At 40.9% G+C, this 13,853-nt stretch overlaps 1 protein-coding gene across 2 annotated transcripts in view; it reads right to left on the reverse strand.

Moving 5' to 3' along the window:
• LHFPL1 (LHFPL tetraspan subfamily member 1) overlaps positions 1–13,853 on the reverse strand; it is a 59,966-nt gene that overhangs the window by 36,107 nt on the left and 10,006 nt on the right. For both annotated transcript variants that reach the window (XM_002832006.4, XM_002832005.3), the window contains exon 3: positions 4,207–4,305. In XM_002832006.4, coding sequence (XP_002832052.1) covers positions 4,207–4,305 — 99 coding nt within the window. The remainder of the gene's footprint in view (positions 1–4,206; positions 4,306–13,853) is intronic.

Genomic DNA, 13,853 nt, shown 5'->3' on the forward strand with positions numbered 1-13,853 from the left:
AACACCAGTGATAAGGATCTCCATTCTCACAAGTTCTATTCAACATTGTCCTGGAGGTTCTTGCAAGGGCAATTAGGCAAGGAAAACAAGCAAAAGACATCCAGATTGGAAAGGAAGAAGTAAAACTGTCTCTATTCTCAGATAACATGATTGTCGTATCTAGAAAATTTTAAAGAATACACTTAAAAGTTATTAGAATTGATAAAGGAGTTCAGCAAGGTTGCAGGATACAAGGCCAACATGCAAAAATCATTTGTACATATGCTCCTCAATTTACAATGGGGTTACATCCCAACAAACTCATTGTAACTTAAAAATATTGTAAGTCAAAAATGTATTTAATATGCCTAATCCACAGAATGGAATAGCTTCACCTAGCCTACCCTAAAGGTGCTCAGAACACTTATAATATTACAGTTCAGCAAAACCACTGGGCAACACAGTATGCTGTAGAGTATGGGTTGTTGGTGCCTGACTGAGAGCTGTGGCTCACTACTGTGGCCCAGCATCTCAAAAGTGTATCATACTACAAATCTGTAACCTAAAAAAAGGTCAAAATTCAAAATTAGAAGTGCAGTTTCTACTAAATGTGTATCATTTTTGCACCATTGCAAAGTTGAAAAATCATAAGTCAAACCATAGTATGTTGGGGGACCATCTGTATTTCTATATAATAACAATAAGGAATCTTAAAATAAAATAAAAGTGTAAAACAATTCTGTGTTAATAGTCCTGCTTTACTTATTAAAAAATAAAAATAAAATACTTATGAATAAATTTATCCAAATAAGTGAAAATGTTCTACACTGGAAATGACAAAACATCATTCAAAGGAATTCAAAGTGACCTAACTAAATGGAAAGTCATCTCAGGTTCATGGATTGGAAAACTTCATATTATTAAGGCAGCAATACTCCCCAGACTAATCTACAGATTCAATACAATTCCTATCAAAATATCAGCTTGATTTTGTGTAGAAATTGACAAGCTAAATCTAAAATTCTGATAGAAATGCAAAGGAATCAGAATAGCCGAAGCAGTATTAAAAGAGAAGGAAAACTCATACTTCTGATTTCAGAACTTACTACAAAGCTATGATAATCAATACAGTGTGGTACTGGCATAGGAATACACATATATTCAATGTATTCTATCAATGATAGAATATTCAATATATTCTATCAATGGAATAGAATGAAGAATCCAGACATAAACCCTTACATTTATGGACAATTGATTTTTCAACAAGGATACCAAGACGATTCAACGAGGGGAAATAACAGACTTTTCAAGAAATGGTGCTACAACAACTGGATATTCACATCAAAAAGAATGAATATGGACCTATATCTCATACCACTTTCAAAATTAACTCAAAACAGAACAAAGGCCTAACTATAAGAGCTAAAATTGTAAAACTCTTAGAGGAAATCCTAAGGGTAAATCTTTATGATGTTGGATTTATCAATGCATTCTTAAATATGATACCTAAAACAGAAGCAAAAAAAAAAAAAGAAAAAGGAAAATAGATAAATTGTATTTGATCAAAATTACTTTTATACTTCAAAGAATGTCATCAAGAAAGTGAAAAGACAACCTACAGAATGGGAGAAAATATTTAAAAATCATATATCCAAAAAGAGTCTTGTATCCAGAATACATAAAACAATCTTACAGCTCAACAACAATGGCAACAACAACAAATAACCCAATTAAAAATAAGCAAAGGATGGCTAGTTGTGGTGGCTCACACCTGTAATCCCAGTCCTTTGGAGGCCGAGGCAGGCAGATCACTTGAGGTCAGGAGTTCAAGAACTGCCTGGCCAACATGGTGAAACCCCATCTCCCCTAAAAAATACAAAAATTAGCCGGATGTGGTGGCAGGTGCCTGCAATCCCAGCTGCTTGGGAGGCTGAGGCAGGAGAATTGCTTGAACCTGGGAGGCGGAGGTTGCAGTGAGCAGAGATCGCACCACTGCACTCCAGCCTGAGTGACAAAGTGTCACTCCATCTCAAAAAAAAAAAAAAAGAAAAAAGAAAAAAAACAAGCAAATGATTTCAATGCACATTTCTCCAAAGGAGATGTAAAAACAGCCAACAAGTACATGAAAAGATGTTCAAAATCATCAGTCATCAGGGAAATGCAAATCAAAACCACAATAAGATAGCACTTTACTCCCACTAGGACAGCTATAACAAAAAGTGGAAAATAAGTATTGAGGAAGATGTTGAGAAAATTGAAACCATTGTACATTGTTGGTGGGAATGTAAAATGATGCAGTCATTTTGGAAAGCCTGACAGTTCCTCAAAAGGTTTAACCATAGAGTTAATATTTGACTCAGCAATTTTGAGATATATACCCAAAAGAAATGAAAATATGTCCACACAAAAATGTGTACACAAATATTTATAGAAATATTATATAATAATAGCCAAAAAGTAGAAACAACTCAAGTATTCATCAAATGATAAATGGATAAATAAAATGTGTTACATTTATACCATGGAATATTATTCAGACATGAAAAGAAATAAAGTACTGGTACATGCTACTACATGTATACATCTTGAAAACTTCTCGCTCAGTGAAAAAGCCAGACACACGAAAAAACACATATTATATGATTCCATTTACATAAAATATCCAAAATAGGTAAATCCATATTGACAGTGGTTACCAGCAGCTGGGAGCAAAGGGAAATAGGCACTGATTGCTAATGGGTAAGAGGTTTCTTTTTGGGCTGATGAAAATGTTCTGGGGCAGGGCGCGGTGGCTCCCTGTAATCCCAGCACTTTGGGAGGCAAAGGTGGGCGGATCACCTGAGGTCAGCAGTTTGAACCATGGCGGAAACCCCTCTTCCACACCCTGTCTCTACTAAAAATACAAAAATTAGTTGGGCGTAGTGGCGCCAGCCTGTAGTCCCAGCCACCTGAGAGGCTGAGTCAGGAGAATCGCTTGAACCTGGGAGGCAGAGGTTGTAGTGACCTGAGATCGTGCCACTGCACTCCAGCCTGGGTGACAGAGGGAGGCTCCATCTCAAAAAAAAAAAAAAAATTCTGGAATTGGATAGTGGTGATGGTTAGACAATGTTGTGATTATACTAAAACCCACTGATTATATGCATTAAATGGGTACATTTTATAATATGTGAATTATATATCAACAAAACTGTCATTTTCAAAAAGTAGAATCAGTCCCACAACCAACTAGGAAAAATGTGCTGAATCTTCAGCTTTTACCCCAGCTAGCAGGACTAGTGGCTTGCTTCCCTTTCTTCAACACCTGCCCCAAGTATTTACTCATTCTTTTATCTATGGCAAAAATATTATGTTTACCAGTCAGCCTTGTCCTGAGTGAAGAACACTGGACATTTGAGCGTCCACACTAGTTACACCTTCCTTCATGTTATGTTTGCATAGGGAACAACTTTCTCAAAAATTAGTCAAGCAAGACTCAAAAAACAATCTGAGGCAACAGAGAGAAAGGGAAGTATTGGAGCACAAGCTATATGTGGTTGGATGGCCTTGTTCCCAAATCCTTTTGTATAACTGAGAATACCCAAGGAACCTAGACATTCCCTCTCCTACTCTCTTTCATCATGATAGGTGGGGGAATATTTCCGAAGTCTTCCAATTAGAATCTAATCTATTATCAACTCACAATAGTGAACCTGAGACATTCTCAATGAAAACTGGCAACGAGAGAATGGTTCAGGGCTACTTCTGTCACCTACTCTAATATTTAACAGCTCTTGCCGTTAGAAACAATTTTGAATATTTATCTAGGTTCCTCATGCTTCAGGTAAACTAAATAACCTCGTGTTACATCTTCAGTGAAGACTGACAAGCGATACTGTTGATTTACAGTTGGAAAATGGTGCCTAGAAGGAAACACTAGTAGGAACTAGGATTTATTCAGAAGATGGCAGATTGTTAGTCTCCAAGCATTTTAAATCCCTCTGAAGATAGGGTTGCCCTAAACTGGTCATAGGTCCCAGGGCAAAAGTGCATAAATTGTATGGAGAGATAGTTAAAGAAGGTGAATTTATAGCCAACTCTTGTGAGTTAAGCCACCACTTCCCATACGCTAACACAGTGAGAGAGATTCAGGCAAGTACCACTAGCAGAGTGCCCTCCAAGTGGTAAAGCACTTTGAAAAACACATTTCCCATGAACCATCACTGCCATCTGCCCAGGCCACCTTACCTAACTGAAATTGATTGGAGACATTCCCACACGTTTGCATTATCTCCGGGCTATTCCATCCTAAAGGGTATAAGGCACAGCCTGAGCTTATCAGCAGCCCTAGAAAGAAAGCATACACACAGACAGAAAAAATATAACGTCTTCTGTCACACCAACATTCCCTTTGGATTAGTTCAGCTCAAATTCTGCCTCCTCAACTGAGCTTACACTTCTCCCTTTACCCTAAATTTCTATGAGAGTACCAACTCAACAGGATTTTATTTTTGGCCATGCCACAGGTAGTGGAGTGTAATAGGTAGCAGAGGGGACAACTCATAAATTTAACAAATGTTGAAAAATGAGACAGGCCAATATACTTTTTGCAGCCAAAATACTTTTGTCAATGACTTACAAGGCTAGGTTGGCTTTTCCAACCTCTTTAGCCTTGGTCTGATATACAGAGAATAACAATGTGAAGGTTACTACTCTTTCCCCAAATCCAGTTGTTTCTAAACATCAGGCAGGTCCCTACTAGCTGAAAATATGTAACGATTTCTGTAACTTAGAGTCAGCTGCTGGACTGATGAGCAGGGAGCCACACTCCTCCCTCGATAAATCATTCCAGCTTTATACCAAGCAGTCCTCCCTTCTTTGGTTTCCATATGCCTTACACCATGACCCCTTACCCTAAATAAAAGGATTAAAGCCCTTTTATTTAGGTCATTTAGTCATCAAAGGGAAATTCTGTTGTACCTTAGTGATAATCTTATTCTTCCAACCAGAGATACAAATCTGGGTCTGCTTGCCAACACTGCCTTCTAAGGGCAACCACGTTGCTCACAACTTTTTCTTGTTGCATACGTTTTCACATTTTATATCCTAGGGCTTTTACCCTGCCTCTGGCCACAGAGGATTGTAACAAGCATTGGCATCTGACAACTAAAACAAATTCATTGGCTGGTCAGTGATGGGTGACATTGTAGCCTGGCATGAAGAGGTGACCTGGGCTAGTTTCTTGTTTCTGGAATTTTTAATTGAGAAGCATAAAGATGACTGGTCTGAAGGTACTGAGTTGTCTTAATTGATTGTTCACAGTCAGTTATGGATTGAACTTATTGTTCTACTCTTTCCCCCTTCTCACTACTGCACTTGACTAGTCTGTTTAAAAATGGAGGGAAAAAATCATAAAGATGCTGAGCTAGTTAACAGATAATGCAGAAGTTTAAAACACCCCCACAACACCAGAAGGTAGAATCAAGTCTGTATCAAGCTAAAGCCAAGTTCAATTCAAAGTTATGAGTGGGTATCAATTCTGGATAAGCTGAGCAAACTGATTGGTAGAGGGAGAGAATAGAGGAGAATAGTGACATGAAACAGACATACCATGAGAAAAACTCCATACTGTCAATGAAATCGCTAGAGAAAAGAGAAGCCAGGCCTTCCTGATGGGTTTCCAAATCTACTTTCCTTATGTTATAGTAAATTCCCTTTTCACTGAGGCAACTCAAGTGAGTTTCTGCTACTTGCAACCAATAGAGCCTAATTACAATCACGCCATACTTGGGTGCCACACTAATGATCATGGGAGGGACACTTGCCATGAATGTGGACACAGAAAGTAACACATAGCACAGAACCGTCACAAAGCAGCTGCTTGATCAATGGTGAATGAATAGCATATTTATAGGTTCCAGAGCTCTGGGGCTCAACTGGACAGTGAAAAGTGGGCTGCTCTAGGGACTTCCAGCTTCATCTTCACTTCTCTTTCCTCACTGAGGAAGAGTCCACATATACTCTAAGAAACTCATATTGCCTTCAGATGAATCCTTTAGGAAGATCTCAAAGTAGCCTCCAAGCTTGGCTGCCCCATGGCAACTAGCTTTTCTCAGTACTCATTGAGGCTGCAGAAGAAGAGAAGGACCTTAAGAAATAGCAAGAAGGATTTAAATAAGAAAATAGGGAGAATTTACTGACAGTGAGAATGGTTTTAGAAACTAAAACAATGACCAATTAAGGTTAGAAATTCTCTTCAGTGGAATGCTTAAAATTAGAAAGCATTCTTATCTGTCTCGTGGTATCACAGGAAGTGAAACTGGTCACTCAAAGACCTTTCTAGGCCCTGGAATTCATCCAGTGGCAATACAACAACACCCCCTGTTTTTTCCACAGATAAACTGAAATCCTAGGATATGAAGAGGTCGTCCAGAGTATGCACATTGGGTTAAGGACAAAAGTAGAAATCAAACCTAAGCCTTTTCCTGCTGCCAGTATATACCCTTTGAGGGAAAATTTAATAAAGACTGAGTTTTCCCACACAGACTAGGAAGAAAAGAACACAAGTTTATAAAAGAACACCAGCTCTATTTTCTAACCTTCACATTCAGATCCCTGGGACTGGCACAAACTCTGCCTTCTCAAGCGGAAACTAGAGCTGGCCAAGTGCCTTTCTTGGCACAGTAGAGGGAACCTTCCATCTTCTTCAGACCCCTGCCCCTCAGATCTTACCATACTGAGGAGCTCAGGTCAGGGATTTCCTTCTCCAGGAAGTCTTCCCTCACTATCCCCAACCCCTAGGCTAAATTACATGCTCCTTCTTTCTGTTCCCATAGCACCTAGTGCTTACTCCTGTGACTAAAATAGTCTATAATATATATTCTTTACAAAAGTTTATCATCTGCCTCCCTCACTAGAGTGTGTATTCCTTGAAGGCAGGAGACATACTTATCTTCAATTCTGTGTCATTGGCACATGGTAGATAATAAGTACTTGATAAATGCATCTGTTTCAGAGTATGCACAGGCTATATAACAGACAGCTTCCTTTGCCCACACTGCCCAAGGGGAAAGTCCCTTCTGAAGGGACTTCCATGGCAGGGCTGGGAAATCATCCCAGACATCTGACACGGTAAAAAAAAAAAAAAAAAAAAATTAGAAAGGAAAAGGCTTTTGGACATAACCTACCCTAATCTCTCCTTGTTACAGATGTGAATGTTGAAACACAGAAAGGGAAAATGATTTACCCAAGATCACATAGCTAGTAACTAGCAATGCCCTTTTTCACTGATCAAAGAGATCATCAACCCTTAGAGGCTCTGTCCTTCTAGAGACATGTGTCCTGGGATGATTACCTCTTGGCAACAATATCTCTAGCAGGCACTAGGAATTTGCTAGGCATTAGATTGAGAGTTGCAGCACAGCATGGTGGCTTAAAACAATGGGTTCTGTAGTCAGACTGCAGAACTAGACCTGAATTCAAATTCCAGCCCTGCCACCTGAAAGCTGTGTGAGTTTATGCAAGTTACTTAATTTCTCTGTGCCTCATTCACCTCATCTGTAAAATCAGAGTAATAACAATACACTTGTCTTGTCCCTTGGTATTCACAGGGGATTGGTTCCAGGATCCCTGAAGATAGCAAAACCTGTGCATGCTCAAATCCCTTATATAAAATGATGTAGTGTTTGCATATAACCTAGCACATCTTCTTGTATATTTTAAATCATCTCTGGATTACTTATAATACCTAATGCAATGTAAATGGTATGTAAATAGTTGTTGTATTCTTGTTGGATTTTTAAAAATATTTTTGAGTTACGGTTGGTATGCAATGTAAATGGTATGTAAATAGTTGTTGTATTCTTGTTGGATTTTTAAAATTATTTTTAAGTTATGATTGGTTGAATCTGTGGATGCAGAACCTGCAGATATGGAAGGCTGACTGTATTTTATGGAGCTGTTCAAAGAATTAGTGAGATTAATATACATAAAGTGCCTCGTACATAGAAAGTGCTCAAGAAAAATTTATTATTCTTATACAGCTGACTCTCCCTGTGGCTCCGCTCCCAGTTTCTACCTGTGTTCTCCATGCTAATTTCTTCCTCACCTCTTTAACCTCATAACAAACAGCTAAAAAGTCAAAACCTGAACAGGGCTTGATTCAAAAGCTGCCTTGTTGGAATTATCTTGCAATTTTGCAGAGGTACCTGCTGAAAGAACAGGAATCTCTGCAAAGCATTTGTTCAGCTCTAGTGCATGTAGCTCCATGCTCTGCCCAATCTGCCCTCCCACCTCCACCATCTTCCCCAGCACTCCATCCTGCCTTTTAGACAGGTGAGCACATTAGGTTGTAAACATACTTCATGGAGATATTTGACTTGTAACTGACAGCTGATTCCATTACATTTTATCATAGCTGGAGAAAGATGCCCCTGGGAACACATTAAAAATAAAAATGGATTCATAGAGTAATTCATTCTCAATTATATTTGTCTCCAGCAGTTCTCATTAATTTGGAGTTGTGAAGATGTGCTTCAAGTAGCAACAGGGAAGTCATTTACAAGTATCAGTCCCTGCCACCTTCTGAAAGAATGGAGGTTCATTAAAAATGTGGATTCTTGGACCTCAGCCCCAGGTATTTGATTCAGTAACTGCAGCCCAGGAATATGCATTTTAAAAGCGCCCTGTAATGTGGAGGTATCATGTCCTGGTACCAACATTTAAGAAAAACACCACTAAAAATGTTAAGAGCAGAAGCTCTGGTGGCAGAGAAAACTTGTTTAAATCCCAGCCCTGCCACATATGAGCTTCAGCCCTGGCTCTCACTTCTCTTCTGTGTCATTGCTAACTCCCAGTTTGACTTCCCCTCCAACCACATATGACCCTTGAAGAAGTCTGTTTCTTTCTTTTTTTTTGAGTCGGAGTCTCACTCTGTCACCCAGGCTGGAGTGCAATGGCACGATCTCGGCTCACTGCAACCTCCGCCTCCCAGGTTCAAGCGATTCTCCTGTCTCAGCTTCCCTAGTAGCTGGGATTATAGGTGCGTGCCATCACGCCTGACTAATGTTTGTATTTTTAGTAGAGATGGGGTTTCACCATGTTGCCCAGGCTGGTGTCGAACTCCTGAGTGCAGGCAATCCACCTGCCTCGGCCTCCCAAAATGCTAGGATTACAGGCGTGAGCCACCGCGCCTGGCCTGAAGAAGTCTGTTTCAACTGCATATGCTTAGCTGGGACTTTTCTAATCTCACATGCCTCTAGGAAGGAAAAGAAAGCCTTTAGAGTGTGTTACTGTCTTTACTCCCCTACTACACGTGGGAAGATGTCCAATAGGCTGCCATTTTGTTTCTCTTCCTCAGCTGCTCCCCTCCCTAAGAATCCCTTATCACAAAATATACCAAATGTTCTCCCCGACATAGTTGTCATGGTTTGAATTTACTGAGCTGACCAAGAAGAGGGCTGGAGTTAGACACTTTATTAAGCTTCAGCCCTTGTGGAAACTGGGACATCAATACATACCCTCAGGTGCAAAATCTGAGACAGAACTTGGAACCCTCCCTCCAGCCACACCACAGCTGCCTTCAACTTTCCCCTGTTCCCAGCATTACTATTTACCCATATCCCAGCTGCTATATAATCCTCTCCCAACTACACATTCTCAAATAGGTAGATGCCTAATCTTTGTCTTCTGGCAGGGATAACCTCCTCATTGGATATTACCAACCCCCTTTGCACACCCCTCCACTATTCACAAGTGCAACTGTTGGGTAGGCATTTGTTAAACTTCCTGCTCTCGTTCTCAATTCCCTTGTCTTTGCATAGCTGCCAATCCTACTTTCCAAACATAATTATTGGGTAGCTTGGATTTACTGCCCTGAGCAGAAGCCTAGTACGGGTTAATTTGTTATTATAACAACTTCGACTCAAACACAAACCAGTGGAAAATTTACAAGCCTGACTTTCAACTATATCTCAGCTTTCCCTTCCTAGGGAGTTCCTTCACTTACCACTGCCCCCCCCTCCCCCGCAATTCATTCTACCCCATATTCCTCTTGGAGTTACAGGATCGTTCATACCTGCTAAAGATGTCAAAAGTAGATGAGGGAAGGCTTCACAGAAGGGCTGCATTGGACCTGGCCTTTGAGAGATAGGTAGACATTTACAGGGAGGGATAGAAGAAAAGGGAATTCCAGAAAGAAGCAACACCCTAAACAAGGCTGAGCAGAGTTTCTCAAATTTTAGTGTGTACTGGAATCATGATAGTGAATGATAAATAACAACTCCCAGAGAGTTGTTACCTTTTCAGTGGGGACAAGGGAATGTGATCAGGGTATAAAGGAGGCTTCAGCTATATTGCTAATATTCCATTTCTTACACAAAGTAGTGAATACATCTGAAATATTTCATAATATATTTTCAAAAATATATGAGCATGAGAGGTTGTGTAATACACACTTTAGCAGGCTCTGGTGCAGTCTGCAGCACTAAGGAATCTGTAATAACAAGCACCCCAGGTAATTCTTAATCCAAGTGGTTCATGGACCACTCTGGAAAACACTGTGATAGCATTTCTTTTCCAAAAGAGAAAAGAAAAAAATTCAAGAGCATCAGTGTATGAAGCACAGGACTGAGAGTCAGGAGCCCTGGACCATATTCTCAGCTCTGTTCCAATTTGCTACATAAGTCTTTGCTAGTGGGTTAACTTCCTTGAATACCACTTCCCAAACAGAAAATCGCTTTCATAATCCTTTCTCAGCATGGTAAGGATAAATAAAGTGATATCTGGTGAAACTTTGAAGGACTTTCCAGGAAAAAAATGGTTTCCAGAGATGATAATTATTTTTAGAAACATGGCACTCTTCCTGAAATCAAGTTCTCAGTGATATGTCTCCAATGGCAACTTTTATTCAGTTTGAAGCATGTAATATTAGGACCTTACACGGAGAAAAGCACTGGTGTGTTGAATGTTGTTCTCTTAACAACAAAAAAATAACGTCCAGGTTAGTGATCCTCCCTTAGGCTGGGGAAAGGGAACACACATACACATCAAAGTCACCGGGGAGATTTGACTAAATGTGCAGCCTTACACCTGTTGTTGTGTATATCAGAATGGGAAACGAGACCAGAGCGTTGGAAAGCTCACATTTTTAAGCACCCCAGGTGATTCTGATACATTCCTTGGTCGAGAAAGTTTCTTGGCCTCCCATGAGTAACCTGATCCAAGATCTTACATTGTTTTGTTTTCCTGCCAAGAAGTTCCTTATATTTACTACTCGCCTATTTGTTCTCTGTTTAGCTCTCACTGAAGATAGAGGATCTCATAAGCATCTTGCATATGTATAAACAGGGGAATGTGAATAATGGCCATGTTCCCAGGGACTGGGGGCCAGCTGTTTAGAAATCTCAGCATCCCCAGTGTTGAAATAATCTCCTGGCCAGGTGTTTCCTTCATTGATTGGAGCAGGGCATGGAGGTCCCAGTGGAAGGCTCTCTGGACCCTGGGCTTGTCCAGATGGATCAGCTACAGGTGGAGCAAATGGGACCCATGGGCCCCATCAGGTCACTTTGCTGAGTATGAGTCAGGCCAGCAGCTCTTTATTTCTTCCTGTTTCTCCCACTTCCCACCACTCATCTCTGTGGGCAGCCGCCAAACTGGGGAACAAGAGTCAGGCAGGGGGAGGGGGTAGTTCTTAATGGATTCTCCATCTCTTCAGTGGTTTGGGGTCTGGCAGAGAGAAACCAGACCTGACAAAAATTGACTACTCCCCCAATGTATTTCGGTTAATGCACTAGCTGCCGAGAAGCAGCCAGGCCTGAAGCAACAAAATCAATTCCCCTCAGCTACATAAGTTTGAACTTAATCCCCCAAACTCTTTCTCTTGTGTCTTTTATCCATGGGGCCCAAAATGCTGCCCAGCCTTGGTTTCCTTCCACTGGCAAAGCCTGTCTCAGAGGGTCAGGCTGAAGATGTCCAAAGATCCTTAGGTCACAGTCATATGTCAAGGGGCTCCTAGTGAGTTCATCCAAGCAACCCTCACCATTCTTTCACATCTGATATAACCTGGACAGCCACCAGTCTCTAGAAAGGAGGCAGGAATGGTTCTTAATTGGCTGGTGTTACAGATGGGGAAGCTGTGGAGGTCTAGCGATCTGTCCCAATATCAATCCCCTGCCCAGGGATAAACCTGGTAGCACACCCAGGGTCTTGAAGAGTTGTAGGACTACTGCCAAATGGCATTTTCTTCTTCAGCTTTAAAGACCCTCATCTACATGTGAACACTGTGACTGTGTTCCTATGAGCAAGGCTCATGTGGATATAGAATGGCAGAATCATGTGAAACTAAAATGATGCTCGTGTTTTTATTTCCTCTATATGACACCTGCCACTCAAAGTTCTGTCCCGCCTAGCCTGTGAATATCCAAATCTCCACTACCTTCCTACATCCCCCATCAACAATTTCCTTTGAGTTTCTATACCTAGTAGGTGAAATCAACTGAAATGCATCATATGGAGAACTATGAATGCTTTGTGAAAGTCTCAGTTGAGCCCAAAAGAGGAAGCAAGCTGGGGGTATGGGAGCCACTTTAATGTGTGGAATCTGATGGAGGCTGTTGCTAGGCTTTCTGATTCCTGACAGTTAGCCCCTCCTCACTCTGCTGGAAACTCTTAGAAATACAAGTGAGGCTAAACTGTCACTCTTTTGTCAGAAGAGAAGAGAGTTCAGGGCGCTAACAACCCTGCATGGAAGCCTGGAAAAAGAGGAAAGGATGTGAACTAACCCAGCTCTCACATATTCAGTTTATCCCAACATATGCTAGATATTGCCTTAGCCATGCATTCATTCTGTCTACAGTTACTGAACATCTGCTTTGTGCCAGCCAGGCACGGAACTGGGCTCCAGGGCTATAAATATGAATTGCAAGGATGACCCCTCTGCCCTATCAGCCAAGTGTCACTTCCTGAAATAATGTGTTCATAGCAGTGCTGAGTTAATTATAGCATGTTCAAAAATAAAAGTGAAAGGTAAGCCTAAGACCTATTTGTAATACCCATGGAGCTTCCAAAGCCAGCTAAGATAATTGGCTTAGATCAGCCTTAGCAACTGGTTTAGTATTACAGTTTTCAAAGGGAAGAAACTAACCTAATTGTACATTCCAATGTGGCTAAAAACCCATTAGTGGCTAAACGGTGGGAAAAATCAGAAATGAGGGAGGCTAGAATGGTAATTCAGATTTAAAACTTTTACAGCTAGTCTGAGAAAAGAGGAAACCAGAAAGCATCACCTTAATTGGTATCACAAAAAGAATCTGATGCTTTTCATAATCAAGCCAGGAAACCATGGTAGCCTAGCCCAGGGCTTCTCAAACTTGGAACTATTGACATTTTGGCTGGATACCTCTTTGTTGTTGTGGGTGAGTGTTGTCCTCGTCTTGTGCATTGTGGACGTTCATCACCATCCCTCACCTTCACCCACTGGATGTCAGTAGGACCCTCCCCAAGTTGTGACAATTTAAAATGCCTCCAGACATTACCAAATGTCTTACGGGGGGGAGGGGCGTGCAAAAGTCGTCCCCATTGAGAACCACTGTCTTAGCTCATCACTGCCATCTCACTCCAAGGCCACATGAATGCAGTCACTGGACAGAAGAAAGAAAGATCAGATCTGGGCTATATCACCAGGGGACAAATTCAAAGGAGGTGAAGCATAGGAAAAGTCATGTCATTTTCCCACTATGGTCACAGAGCAACTTGGTGAAATCCAAGTGTCCTGACTCTAGTGACCCACACTGTCATGGTAATGGAGGTAATAATGATAATGAATTGGGTAATAATTCTAAAACCCTGTAACCACAAACTTCAGCAGTAGATTCTACCAGCACTTTTTCCCAGTGCCC

Source organism: Pongo abelii, chromosome X, assembly GCF_028885655.2.
Source record: "Pongo abelii isolate AG06213 chromosome X, NHGRI_mPonAbe1-v2.0_pri, whole genome shotgun sequence".
Taxonomy (NCBI): domain Eukaryota; kingdom Metazoa; phylum Chordata; class Mammalia; order Primates; family Hominidae; genus Pongo; species Pongo abelii.